Below are 14,491 nucleotides of genomic sequence, written 5' to 3'. Positions count from 1 at the left end.
TTCTTCAACTTAGTTATCTCCCTGGGTAAATCTTTTAAAAAGTTTCTCTCACAAAATATTAAACCAGAAGAGAACTTTGGGCATCTGATGACTGATCAGTCTTCTCCCATTCTCCAGGCAACAGGACTGCTCTAAACCCAGAAGTAGGCCAGGGTTATCTTTAGGGAAAAACTCATCATGCAAAAGAGAGCAGCTAAGAGAAGATGAATATGTTTTGGCAAAATTGTTTAGTTCCAAGAGAGGAATTTGTCTGATTTAGCGGCAATGTCTATATGAATTCTGTTTTTTCTCTCTTTTACATGAATGCTGAGAAGTTTTATATAATTGACAAAGAAGGGACAGACAAGCAAAATGCAGCAAAGAATTAGACAATTTAGAAGTGGAAGTAAGCAGTAGAACCTCAAACATGTAGAAGCAGTCTGATAATACAAAAGCTCTGCATATGTTAAAGTTTTCGATATGTTTAAAAAAAGGGGGGATTCCTTGGCAGTCTAGTGGTTAGGACTTAGTGCTTTCACTGCTGGGGCTCGGGTTCAGTCCCTGGTTGAGGAACTAAGATCCTGCAAGCTGCGCAGCATGGCAAAAAAAAAAGAAAAGAAAAAATAATTCTTTCCTTTATGGCCAAATAATATCCCATTATATGGATAGACCCCATTTTGTCTATCCGCCAACCCCTGGCTCGAGCATTATGGGAAGCCAGGAGCCCAAAACAGCCGAATCTGCAGCCCCTTGGGGCCCCTTTGCCCTTGGAAAAACCCTCTCGGCAGGTCCTGGCCATGGTCCTGGAAGATGTCGTGGCAGCCCACAGGGTGCCCCGGGTGCCCCAAGAGGAGATCTCCAGCCCACGGCACCGCAGCAGACGTCAGGATTCTGTCCGCAGCCAACCACCTGCCTCACCACGCAGGCAGGCCACGTGGTCCCCACAGGCCAGGCCTCCCGACCCACTGCACTTATGCCGAGAGCCCTTGAGCCGTGTCCGTCGGCCCTCTTCCACCCTGAGGCGGCGATCAAGGACAACGCCTGGCCCAGAGGAGGGCCCTTCACAAAAGGTGGACCAGGCCCCCCAACCCACGCGGGTGGTGATGCTAGAGGACATTGCCAGCTCCAGACCCCCAGCAGAGGGCTTTGCCAGTGAGACTCCCTGCTTCATCGTCCCAGCAAGAAGAGCTGGGTCCACCAGCCAAAGCCAGAGGGACCTGGAACCCTCATTCCAGCCATCTGCCCTGTCTGCAAACCCTCCGGAGAGCCCACCACCAGCCCCAGATCCTCTTCTGGAGCCCTCATCGACCCCGCCGCCATCCGGCGTTTTACGCCCCTGCCTCAGTCCCTGGGCCTTGGCCCCGCCTTCGATTCCGTTCATTCCAAGCAGGAGGGCTTTGCTGACATCTTCCTCACGCCCAGCAAAGCCCCCCGCCCTCATCACCCCCCATGAAGTTGTAGTTGAAGATTGTCATGTCAGAGGCTGAGCAGTCCGGGGCTGCTGAGGGCACTGCATCTATCGGTCCCCGGCCCCCTATCTGCCAGTGGCGGGCTCAAGACCAGAATCCCCCAGCACCTCTCCCTAAGCCCTCTCTGGGCCGGTGCCACTCCTGCCCTGGTCGGGACCCCCTGGCCCACCCCACCTAAGCCGGCCACGGCCTCGGCGGCGCACTGTGGGTGGTGGAGAGATGGCCTGAGCCCCACCAGCCCCTTGGCCCTGACTCTGGAAAGTGGTCTTCCCTCTTGGAGTGGGTGGAGGTCTCCTTCCCTCATCACATCTTGCTTGTCTACTGCGTCCACTTTTTCCTTCTTTGAACCTGCAGAACCCAAGTTGAGCTCAAGAGGAAGGAGCCAAGGGCCTCAGAAGACCAGGTGCTTTCAGACCCCAAGACCAGGACCTTGGGAAAGGCTTGCAGAAAGAACCACCAACACTTCCGTTTCCCTATGAGTTTCAGGCCTAGCCAATCTCTGTGGAGGAAGGGAAGAAAATAGCTCCTTATATCCCAGTGACATCCAAGGTGCTCCACGAGCTCAACTGAAGGCACCCCCAGTGATCTGCCCAGAGAAGGTTCAAGAGGGGGAGCACTCCTTGTAGCAGTGAGCCGTTGTGTAAAACTACAGCGTAAGGCAGAGGCAGTAATGACAGAAAGGTAGCTGTTTATAAAAGTAGCCTCATCTGAAGTCCATAATTTAGTGATAGGTGGTGCATGAGAATATTGTTGTTAAGTTAATAAAACTCGGACAGGTGGTCTATCATTTGTCAGTTCAGGGAAGGGTTTTTTGAGTTGTTGAAGTCAGCTATTGGTTAGGGTACAAGGGAGAGCTGCCCTCACATGTTGCTGGTCAGAGTATCAGCTATTTTAAACAAAGCAATTTGGTGATAAGCACAGGAACCTTTATGTAACTGATATGTATCGATTTTTTCTGGCCTTGATTGATTTTGTTTCTGGTAGATTTATAGGAGTGGGTAGATTTGCATGGGAAGAGGGAGGGAATTGATACAACTAAAAGAAAAGTAAATTTGAAGGCTTGTTTTATCCTTTTATGGGATCTTAAAATGTAATAGCTTTGTATGTGTTTAAATTCTAAAATATAAATTTTAAAGTTAAAAAAAACTTTTTTTGAAAACTCAGAAAAGCACACACACAGCAAGAAAAATGTTACCCATTAATGTCACCCATTAATTTTTGGTGTACTGTGTTCTGGGTGTGTGTGTATGTATTTGTGTATAGGGATGTATATGTAGAAGAGCTTTGCTGTCTGAGGAAAACTGTCATCCTTTCTTTCCCCCTTTTCCCTACCAAACCTTAAGAAAAAAAAAGCAAGAAAGAAGTAGATCCCATAGAAGGTAAAAGGAGATGCCTGTGTTGAGCAGAAAAGGATTTGAAAACTAACATTATAAGTGATCAATTAATTACTAAATATTTTCATGTCTAGATAATTTTTACTTCCCTATAAAACCTCTTAACTGTGAAGACTCAAAAAATTCTTGGGTCAAGAGTTATGTGTCTAATTTTTTAAAGAGAATTTCTCCATTTTTTTTTTTTTAACATCTTTTCTCCATTACTTTTTAATTGAACCTCATCATCTTCCTTTAGGATTGCTGTCCTGAGAAGGTATCACTTGGCTCTGACTTGGTTTAACCCGTAGACCACAGCAGATTGTAGAGCTCATGTGCCGTCACCTGTTTTTTTTTACCACCTTTCTGTGTTTTCTCTGAGCAGGTATCACCTCCAGGCTCTCCGGCACCTGTATGTGCTGGCTGCAGAACCGAGACTTCTTGTGCCCGTGGATGTGGACACAAACACGCCCTGCTATGCCCTCTTAGAAGTGACCTATAAGGTAACTCTCTCCCCCTGTTGTTGATTTGTAATTTTATTGCCACTCATCCATCTTTGCAAATCAAAATATTTTGAAAGTGGTGTCCTTTAAAAGATGACAATAGTGAGTTGAACTCATGTAAAAATTGAAGCTTCCAAAGTTCTTGTACATTCTGCCAGTCCATTCAGGCTCATTTGCAGTCTATGGGTGTAATATTTTAGAGACCATCAACTGCTCTTTTATCTTTAGAGCTTGTAGTTTGAAAATGTCCTTGTTAACTTTACGCAGCTGATAGCGGTGTTCTAAAAAACGGATTCTATTAGAATGATTCTTAGATTTGTTAGCAGAGTGCTTTAAAGCCCAAGGTTGTGTATGTGATGAGAGATCTTTGATTTAGATGTACAGACAGATTACAAGTCACGTATCCTTCCTTCAGAAAATTGTTAGGTACCTTCCGAATATCAAAACTGTGCTAGGCTCTGGGGTACAAAGTTGAAATGACATAGTCATTCTCCTTAAGGAAATTGTGATAATTGGAGGTTTGTGTGGGATGCAGGGGGAGCGGAGACGTGCTCCCATCCAGCATCTCTGGGGGTTGGAAGGCCGTCATAGTAGACACGGTGTCTGGGCTGAGATTTGCCAGCTAAACTGGGCACGTTTCCAGCAGAGGAGACAACATGCAGAAACCCAGGGGCCTCGCAAGTGCAGAGCTTCAGTACTGCTGGCAGGTGAAGTGCGGGGCTCGGAGGGCTGGAAAGTGGTGCTGGCTCTGCAAAGGATTGTAGACAGTAGCCCTGCCAGACTTGGGTATCAGGATTTTGTGCCGTTTGACAGTCTGCCTACAAACTGCAGGGAAGGGGAAGTGTAGAGTGATGTTCTTTTTGTACTTCTCCCTGACTGTATGGTGAGCTGTGACTCTTCCTTTACATTTGTAAAGGGCACTCAGTGGTATGAACAAACCAAAGAAGAACTGATGGCTCCTACCCTTCTTCCAGAACTCCACCTTTTAAAGCAGGTAAGCAGGATGTGAATAGGGAGATTTATCCAAGGGGTGAATTCAGCCGGAACAGCATAGCATTTAAAGATAAATAAATAAAAGCCTGTGCTTTCTCAGTGTTTTATAAGAAATGGGAAAGCAGCGCAGGAGGAATAGTCCTGAGGAATAGAGAAGGTCTTTACTGGGGGCTCTTTACTGATGGCCGAGATGGCCTGAGAACATGATTCACTTACATGTCCGTCTGGAAATGGGGCTTGTTAACCTCTCAGTATCTCTTTCTAGCCCATTTTATTTTTATTTCCTCTGAGAAGCATGGGTTTCATTTTATCAAACTAGCACTTTCCCAGCATTGGATTGACTGCTTACATTTATCTTGGCAGATTAAAGTTAAAGGCCCACGATACTGGGAACTGCTCATAGATTTAAGCAAGGGAACCCAACACTTGAAGTAAGTATATAGAATTTCTCAGATGTGTCTGTGAAGGGAATAGAAATATATGGGAAGATATAAATTATAGATTATTATGTAGAATGCTCCTTGTCACCCTTTAATATCACCCAGGACAATATGTAGTGTTGAATAAAGTGGTCTGTATCTTTGAAACAGTTTGTATTAGAAAGTAAAATTTTTAATTTAGAAGTCAAATCCTATTTATATTAATTCATTGAGAAACTTGAAGTGACTTAAATTGGGACAGTAGTGGAATTGTCTTTTGGAGCAATAATGAAAGATTTAGTTTAAGAAAATGAGGCTGATTTACATATGTCTACAAAGGGAACTTTGTAACAGTTGGTGTTCGTCAGACCACATCTTCTGTTGCATCTCTTTACCATTCTCTTGTTTTATTGCTCTCATAAAATTGAGGTTATGGTAGATTACTTTTGGGCGGAAATAGTCATATGCAAGTAATTACTTTGAAGAACAGAGAGTGTTAATAATTTTACACTTCAGTTAGTGTGTAAATTAAGTCTTTAAATTCCCAGAAAGTTTAACAAGCTTGTAACAATTTTTAAAGTACAGTCCTCATTTCTGTTTCTCCCAGACTATCTATATAGTAGCTGTTTTCTGTATTGTTCTGTCTGAGATTTGCAGCATCCTTTTCTTTTTGCTATAAACCAATCAGTAGATATTTAAGGGAGTATGAAGACATGTTAGATAAAATATCTCCTTTGAAGTCCACACTTGAGCCAATAGTCAGAATGACTTATTTACCAGGTCCCATGAATCTAGATGGCAGAGAAAAGCAGAACCTGATTATGACTTTGTTGTAGGGACTGATTGAGTTTAGACACAGTAAATAATCATATATCTTAGTGGAAAGTGTGAAGACTTCACCTCATGCGAAGTCTTGTTTAAGACTTCACTTATTTCTCAATACTGTTGTTGGGAAACACTGCATTCCCAGCCAACAACTGCCAGTAATACCTCATATTAAATTCATTCTTGTTTTCTCTCAGGTCAATTCTTTCCAAGGACGGGGTTTTATATGTTAAGCTCAGAGCGGGTCAGCTCTCGTACAAGGAAGATCCAATGGGGTGGCAAAGTCTGTTGGCCCAGACTGTTGCTAACAGGAACTCTGAAGCTCGGGCTTTCAAGGTAGTAATTGGTAAAAACTGAAGGATATTCTCATCTCAAGAAAAAAATATTTATAACTTGGTGTGATGATGGATGTTACCTAGATTTATTGTGGTGATCATTTCTCAGTATATACATATATGGAATCATTATGTTGCACACCTGAAACTAATAAACTGTTATATGTCAATTATATCTCAATTTAAACCCCCCCCCCCCAAAATTAAATGATGAAAGGGAATAGGTTCAAATCCCACTAGTCCACCCAAAGCATGTACTTCTATGATAACATTTATGGTACCGTTTAGGTAGATCTGCTCTCTCTAATCATTGCATATTATAAAGGATGAATGACCTTGGGCCTGTTGGCTGTTTTCTGTGACAACCATTATAAAATATGGGCCATCTGCCAGGACTCTAAGGATGATTTACATTTAGTGTCAGGGACAGTCAGAATATATCTTAACACTAAAAAAAATTTAGCTTAATAATTAATCCTCAAGTCCATTAAGATGTACTTAAGACATGGCCCAAATAAAAGATTTTTGCAAGGTAGCACTTATTAGTTCTTATGACTGAGCCTTTATAATAGTTTCCAGGGAATAAATAGATATAGTTGACATCAGTGAATTTTGTTTGTCAGTATTCAATACGTTCTCTATGAAATACTTTTTTTTTAAAGATTATTTTGGTGTGGACCATTTTTTTAAGTCTTTATTGAATTTGTTACAATATTGCTTCTGTTTTATGTTTTGGTTTCTTGGCCAGGAGGCGTGTGGGATCTTAGCTCCCTGACCAGGGATTGAACCCACACCCCCTGCATTGGAAGGCGAAGTCTTAGCCACTGGACTGCCAGGGAAGTCCCTGTGAAATACTTTTGAAGGATTTTTGGGCAAAGTTTAACTTGAATTAGCACTGTTGCTTTGATTTATAAACTAGGGCCCATCTCAAAGATCCTAATCCAATTTATAAAGAAAACAGATAAGTTTAGACTTGAGTTTGAATGGGGCAAATTTATAAAATTTAAAAGACACCTCCATTTCCTGCCTGCTGGGAGTTCAGAAGTAAACTGACTCTCGGTGGAAAGTGGTAATACCTTCATATTCCATTTTCAGTCTTGAAACTTGAGTGACAGTCCTCCTCACCCTTCCTTCCAGTTTTTTTATTGTGGTAAAGCACACATAACATAAAAAAATATAGTGGCTTAAACCTTTTAAGTGTATAGTTCATTGGTACTAAGTACATTCATAATGTTGTGCTGCCACTCCCACCATCCATCTCCATGACTCTTTTCATTTTGCAAAACTGCAGGTCTGTCCCCGTTAACACTAACTCCCCATTCGCCCTCTGCCCAGCCCCTGGCAACCACCATTCTGCTTTCTCTGTCTCTGACTTTGATGACTCTAATGACCTTATGACAGCATTTGTCTTTTTTTGAGTGGCTTATTAGAGTGATAATCTTTTTTCCTTACCTTTTCATTAACAATTCTAGTTTCTAGTTTGCCTTTCAGTTCGTTAAGGAAGGAGAGGGAAAGCCTTTTTTGGGTGAGTTGTGTAAGAAGCACCTGTTTTGATAAATCAGTAGCTCACGGTAGCTTGTGCAAAAAGTTTCTTAAGGGCTTCCCTGGTGGCGCCGTGGTTGAGAGTCCGCCTGCCGATGCAGGGGACACGGGTTCGTGCCCCGGTATGGGAAGATCCCACATGCTGCGGAGCGGCTGGGCCCGTGAGCCATGGCCGCTGAGCCTGCACGTCTGGAGCCTGTGCAAAACAAGAAGGGAAAAAAAAAAAAAGGCCCGGCCACCCCAAAAAAAAAAAAAAAAAAAAAGTTTCTTAAAACGTCTCAGCAGAACAGGTTGACGAAGCTCTAGCAAGTTTTACCTTGGGTTTTTTGGGAACACTGTGTGAAAAAAATAAGGTAGGTTATAGGTGCATGCATTACAGTTTGAGTAGTAATGAAAAAAATCTTTATTATCTCACTTATGCTTGTTTGTTTATTTTTTAGCCTGAAACGATTTCAGCATTCACTTCTGATCCAGCACTTCTGTCATTTGCCGAATATTTCTGCAAACCAACTGTGAACATGGGTCAGGTATATATTATGTGGTTTGCTAGACTTTGTTGTTTCTATCTGTGGACCACCAAAAAAACCTAAAATATCCGTATGTAGCTTTGATATTGATAACATGCCTCAGGCACATTGGATGATTTTTGTTTGGCAAGTATAGATTTTTCATAGTCTAAACCTATTAAATTCAGTAACTTCCTACCTTGATAGAAGAAAACAACTTAAAATTCCTAAGACATTAGTTTTGATAGGTGATACTTTATGTCCATTCTTGTACTAATTCATGTTTTCAATGTTTACTACCCTTCTCTTGTTTTTACATAATTTTATTAATTTTGTTTTCTATTTGTTTTGTAACCCTTCTTTTTGTTGGTCATAAAACCATTCTCTTAATGATTCAAAGGGTACTTGCTGGTAGATCTTTGATTTAATCCATCATTTCAGGTGGCAAGGACTGGATGTAGGAATTAGATGATCCAGGATTGATGGCCTATTACCTGCAAGTGTATATAGCCTTGGGAAAATTTTTCAACCTCTTTGAGATGTAGTTTCCTTATTTCTAAAAGTGGGGTTATAATAGAACCTACCTTACCTTGTTGCTTTGAAAGTTAAGTGATATAACCTTCCTGCCACTTACTTACTGAATTTTCACTGTATATTGGGCACTCTGCTCAGTACTCTTTGTAAGTTTTTCCTTTAATTCTGACCCAGAGGGTAGGTACTTTATTGTTGTGGGTTTACAGATGGGGATACTGCCACTGAGAGATGTCACATGCCCAAGATCACACAGCCAGTGAGGGCTGGGACCTGCACTCAAGACCACAGGTCTCTGGTGAAAGCCCACGCCTGCCCCTAACCCCAGCTGGACTTGCTGTGCAGGCGCCCCCTAACCTGTTCTGCTCAGTGTTTCTACTGCATCTTGGTGTGGTGGATCCTGGGCGCCCTTTCTGGATCCTGTTCTTGCCAGCCCAACCCAAGACATAGCTCTGTGATGTCCGGCCTGCTCATTTTACCCAGCGTGGTTCACTCCTCTCATCCACAGCACTTACAGCCTTAACTGTCCCATGGGACTTAATTTTGGTTATATTTCATTGGTGTTTAATATTGCATGCACTTTGATTTTATAAAGACCTAGCTGTTTTGCCCTTTTATATCATTCACTGCAGAACTTAAGAATGGGCCATAGTAATTGCTTTACAGTTGTTTTTTGAATTGATTTTGGAATATACATTGATGTGCTACAAAAAGATTCTGACTTTCCACAGAAACAGGAAATTCTGGATCTCTTTTCTTCAGTGCTATATGAATGTGTGACCCAGGAGACCCCGGAGATGTTACCTGCATACATAGCAATGGATCAGGTATGGTTCAAAAAACCTATTCCAATTCTGATGAGATTTATCTTGTACTTCACATAACATACGAACAGTGAGGTAAGATTCTCTCTATATCCATCTCTTTAGTTTCTCATTTGCTTTTAGAATTTTAAAAAAGGAATCCCTATCAAAGTTGAAAGCTCTGTACAGCTTAGAGTTTATGATGACAAGTGGGGTTACTCCAGGGGTTCGCCTCTTCTGGCCTCTTCCTCTGACAAGTAGAGGAAGAGCACGTTCCCTTCCTTTCTCCCCTAGCATCCTCATGTCTCTTGCCTTCCTCCTGATAAAGCCTCTTCGTGGAAAAGATTATGCAAGTGAGCAGTAAGTGAACAAACGGTGCCCTGATGATAGCAGTAGTGTGCAGTTACACCTGCGTAATTAAGCTCGCAGAGGTTACAGCATCAGCATGTGGGGATTTAGGGAGCTGGAGTTCATTTTTAAATTTCTTTCGTCTTATTGTTGTTTTAAAAGAGCCTAAAAGGGGTAATGCAGAAGATAATGCTCAACAGCTTCTTTGCTAAAGGATCGGACTAATTTATTCACTTTAGATTATTAGTAATAAATATGGCTTTTTAAATAGTGTCATATCTTTCAGACTCAAATTTGCAGTTAAACTAAGCCAGTAGTTTTCTAACTTGGCTAAAATTTATCTGGGAAATCTTAACAATTCAGATCCTCGAGTCCTATTCCATAGTTACTGAATCAGAATTTCTGAGATGAAGTCCAGGATCTGTAGTTTTAAACAGCCCTTCGAGTGACTGTGATATAATGAGTTCACAGATGAGAATTTGGGACTCAGTGTCTAAAGTCAAAGGAAGTAATCTCTAATGGAAAAATAATCTCTACTGAAAAACTGAGTAGGAAAACACAGGAGATAATTCCCCAAAACCTGTGTTAAGTAACAATCTTAATTAAAAGGCCAGTTCCAGTGTAACCGAGTAGGCCTAGAATGCCATTATTGTCAGGTATCCACCTTTTTGGTTGATAAGTATGAATACATGATGTCCACACTGGTACTGCTTCTCACAGTATCTCTCTATACAACAGCCAAGTAATGAGTTGCATTTTTTAGTTGCTGGCTGAGAGTGTGTTCTCTTTTTACACTCTGAACCTTCTTCACCCCTTGCAGTTGTGGGTGTGTATCTAGAGAAGAACATCCCTTCTGGTTGCAGCCTTGGTGACTTTGCAGATGGGTCCCAAGAACAGCACTATCAATAATACTTTTGCCTTCTGACCCCTGGAATCCCTGGCCTGATCCTGGCCATGTCATTGTACCCAACCTGGGTTTACCAGAGGTGACTGGCTGTAGACCTATTGGTCTTCATTTTTCAGAGCCATTGAGCCAAGAATGAGCTCATTTGCCTTTGCTGTTTTTTCACCTGAAAGCTGTTCATGTTCATTTTGAAGAGAGTGGGCCATGTATGTAAACCCAGTAGGGGGCTCCTCTGTGGGGCAGACTGCAGCAAAACCCAGAATGGGTTCCCCTCTGCCCTTTATTGATCTTATGAGGCACATTTAAAAAATACTCTAGTATACAACTCTGAGGAAGTGACAGTTGCATCTTTACTCTTGCATTAAGTAGATTGTTGTTTCTCTTTTCTCTGCAAGGCTGTAAGAAGACTGGGAAGAAGAGAAATGTCCGAGACATCTGAACTTTGGCAGATAAAGTTGGTGTTAGAGTTTTTCAGCTCCAGAAGCCATCAGGAGCGGCTGCAGAACCACCCTAAGCGAGGGCTCTTTATGAACTCGGAATTCCTCCCTGTTGTCAAATGCACTATTGATAATACTCTGGACCAGTGGCTACAAGGTAATAACAGCATTGCGCCCTTTGTGTTTTTAAGCTACACTGGGACTCAGGTGTTTCTGTTTTGACCTTTTTTTTCCATTGGAAAGCAAGATAAGTCTGAGTACAATCCCGAATGGCTATAGATGTAGTTTCCAGTTAGATGCATTACATTGATTGTCTACCTTAACTTCTTTAACAAATACATTTAACTCTGCTTTATAAGCCACGGGGAGAATGTACACGTAGCATTTTAAATACCACTTGACACTTAGGAACTTGTTTTATCTTTTCTAACGTCAGATCATGTTCCTTTCCAGTGCCTCTCTCTTCTGTTTCTTAGGGGTGTGGCCTGTCACCTACCTGAGGCCCTTTTTTCTGCCTTTACCTTGTGTACACTGAAAACTTGATGTGGACTTAGAGTGAATGCTTCTTTTACCAGTTCTGTGAGTCAGTCAGTGAGGACCTGGGGCATATGTAACTGGCTTTCTGTCAGCGGAAGCACTGCCTTGTGATTGCAGGGAGACTGTGAAATTACTCCTGACAGTGTAGAAGTAATCGTGGGAGGCGAGTGATGGGGCCTTTTGATATATGGAAAGCTGTTTGATGTGTAATATATGCCTGAAATTGATTTTTAATAGTTAACCCCTTGATCTTTTTATTCTTTTCAGTTCTAATGCTTCCAGTATGTATCTGACAGCAACTTGCTTTGAGTAAATACTAACTCTAGTGGTATCAGTAGGAACAGTTCCTAATTCTGTAAAGTTGTTAGTAACTGGTAGAACCCAGGAATTCGAATATAATTATGTTTAAAGCTATCTGCGTGTTCCACTACACCTGGCTGAGGCTCCGCTGCCTGCCCTGCCCCAGCCCCTGGGTGACTGATGCTCCCAGGTCCCAGCTGCTCTTGCTTTTTCTGTATTTTAGTTAGACAAGAGATGGGAGTGAGGGGGAGGTGGAGGAAGGGGGAAGAACGTTAGTTTGAGCCTGTCTTCACCCGGCTTTAGAGCCGGGGTGGGCTCTGCCCAGGCACTGGAGGTGCAGGGGAGGAGGAAGAGGGAGACCCACTAGAAGCGGGGAGCCTGCCAGGGCCCCTCCCCAGAGGAGGGAGGTGAGGGTGGAGGCGGGTGGGGAAGTGGTTTTTGGCAAACATGAGGGGGACCCTTGCCTCCCTATTTCCCATCTGCACCCATCTCTCCTCCGATATGAATACGCTATTTGTTTCTTTAAAAAAAAATTCCGAAAAGATTTAACTGTAAACCAGATTGTGAGTGATATATATGGAAAACAGCAATTTCAAACTCCCAGTGTTTATGTTTAACACCTGCATGTGCTCTGGTATTTCTTCTTGGGATTTGAAAGCTCGTGCAGTTTCACAATTTCTAAAAATATGATAATCGTTTTGTTCTAATGTTTGGGAGAAAAATATATGTTATTTTATAGGTGTTGATGTTCTTTTTTACTTCAATTTAGTGTTTGATCACCCATAGCAGACCCTTGCTGTTGATAAGAAATAAGTCCTTAAACCTTTGCAGATTCTCTGATTTGCATGTTTCATATAATGTGATGAAGCTTTGGCAGTGACTAGAGCGTTCTCTAAAACAGTGCCCTGAATTGCTTTCTCCTCACTGCTGTTTAGGGCATTTGGTGGTGGTGGGTTACAGCGTTGTAAGTAACCTTCACCAGCTTTGACTTGCCACTCTGATTGCCAAAAATGTGTATTTATTTTTTTATTTAAAAAGAACTATCACTTAAAAAATCTCTTGGGCTTCCCTGGTGGCGCCGTGGTTGAGAGTCTACCTGCCGATGCAGGGGACACGGGTTCGTGCCCTGGTCCGGGAAGATCCCAGATGCCGCGGAGCGGCTGCACCCGTGAGCCATGGCCACTGAGCCTGCGCGTCCGGAGCCTCTGCTCCGCAACGGGAGAGGCCACAACAGTGAGAGGCCCGCGCACCGCAAAAAAAAAAAAAGCCTCTTAAGTATGTGGTCTCCCCTCACAGATACTATTAGCTTTGGGGCGGAGAACAATAAATTAAATGCCGATGCAGAGGCCGTGTGACAGCACTGGAAACTGTCATTCATATTTGTGTCTCAGTGAAATCACAGATGAATATATGGACTTTTAAGGTGGCTCACTAGTAACCCAAACTATAGCCATGAAGTCTGGAAATGGAGCAGATTGATCATATTGTGTACATGTTTTGTGATTTATCTCCTCAAATGGATTTTAATTGAACAAAGAAAATGGGTTTAAAGTTGAAGAACTTAAAAAGTTTTATTTACTTTTATATTTTATTATGGAAAATTTAAAGCATAATGCAAAATAAACATAATAGTATAATAAATCCCATTACCCAGCTTCAATAGTATCAACATTCTGCCATTCTTATATCATCTGTACATTCACCCATTGACATGCTCAGTTATTTTCCAAATTGTGCCATTTTACATTCCTGCCAGCAGTGGGATGCAGTGCAGATTTTGACATTGTTAGTCTGTAGTTTTAGACAGTCTACTGAATATGTAGTGGTGTTTCATTGTAGTTTTAATTTGCATTTCCGTGATGACTCATCATGTTAATTATTTTTGCATGTGTTAGTTATTCATATACCCTTTGCAAAGTGTCTTTTCAAACCTTTACCCATTTTTAAAATTGGCTGTCTTGAGTGTTGAGTTGTAGGGGTTTTTAACATATTCTGGCTGCAAGCTCTGTCAGATATGTTTTGCAGATATGTTCTCCTACTTTATGCCTGGTGTGAGCTGGGAGTTTTCTTTTTTCTCAGCTTTAAATATGGATATCTAGTTGTTCCAGGACCACTTATGCAAAAGACTTTTCCTTCTCATTGAATTGCTCTGGAGCCTTTGTTGAAAATCAGTGGACTGTATAAGTGTGAGTCTATTTCTGGACTCAATTCTGTACGATTGATCTGTATGTCTGTCTTTATGCCAGTACTACGCTTCCCTAACTACTATAGGTTTAGAGTAAATTTTGTAGTGTAAGTCTTCCTGCTAAAGTGGGAAATTTATAGTGCTAAATGCTTACAGTAGGAAAGTCTCAAATTACTAATCTAAGTTCTTTGAGAAATTAGAAAAAGAAAAGCAAAATAAACCCAAAGCAAGGATATAAGAGCTGAAATCAGTGAAATTGGAAGCAGAAAAAGTGTAGAGAAAATCGGTGAAACAAAAAGCCAGTAGGCAAGGGCTTTCCTGGTGGCGCAGTGGTTGGGAGTCCGCCTGCCGATGCAGGGGACACGGATTTGTGCCCCGGTCCAGGAAGATCCCACATGCCGTGGAGCGGCTGGGCCCTTGAGCCATGGCCGCTGAGCCTGCGCGTCCGGAGCCTGTGCTCCGCAACGGGAGAGGCCACAACAGTGAGAGGCCCGCGTACCGCAAC

At 42.2% G+C, this 14,491-nt stretch overlaps 1 protein-coding gene and 1 pseudogene across 10 annotated transcripts in view; both read left to right on the top strand.

Moving 5' to 3' along the window:
• The window catches only part of ANAPC1 (anaphase promoting complex subunit 1), a 143,749-nt gene that overhangs the window by 79,409 nt on the left and 49,849 nt on the right, over nt 1-14,491 (top strand). For 8 of the 10 annotated variants that reach the window (XR_003437693.1, XM_027129032.1, XM_027129033.1 and 5 more), the window contains 7 exons: nt 3,204-3,321; nt 4,238-4,315; nt 4,678-4,745; nt 5,756-5,894; nt 7,876-7,962; nt 9,204-9,299; nt 10,923-11,121. Coding sequence is in view for 9 of the 10 variants with exons in the window: in XM_027129032.1 (XP_026984833.1) it covers nt 3,204-3,321; nt 4,238-4,315; nt 4,678-4,745; nt 5,756-5,894; nt 7,876-7,962; nt 9,204-9,299; nt 10,923-11,121 (785 nt within the window). In the remaining variant the exon portion in view is untranslated. The other 2 variants (XM_027129039.1, XM_027129040.1) reach the window with 2 other exon arrangements.
• Nucleotides 549-3,195, top strand: LOC113632109 (proline-rich protein 14 pseudogene; annotated as a pseudogene).

This window comes from Aethalodelphis obliquidens, unplaced genomic scaffold (assembly GCF_003676395.1).
Source record: "Aethalodelphis obliquidens isolate GAN/ISIS:26980383/991018 unplaced genomic scaffold, ASM367639v1 scaffold35, whole genome shotgun sequence".
In the NCBI taxonomy this organism is placed as follows: domain Eukaryota; kingdom Metazoa; phylum Chordata; class Mammalia; order Artiodactyla; family Delphinidae; genus Aethalodelphis; species Aethalodelphis obliquidens.
This window is presented reverse-complemented; position numbering and strand designations above follow the sequence as displayed.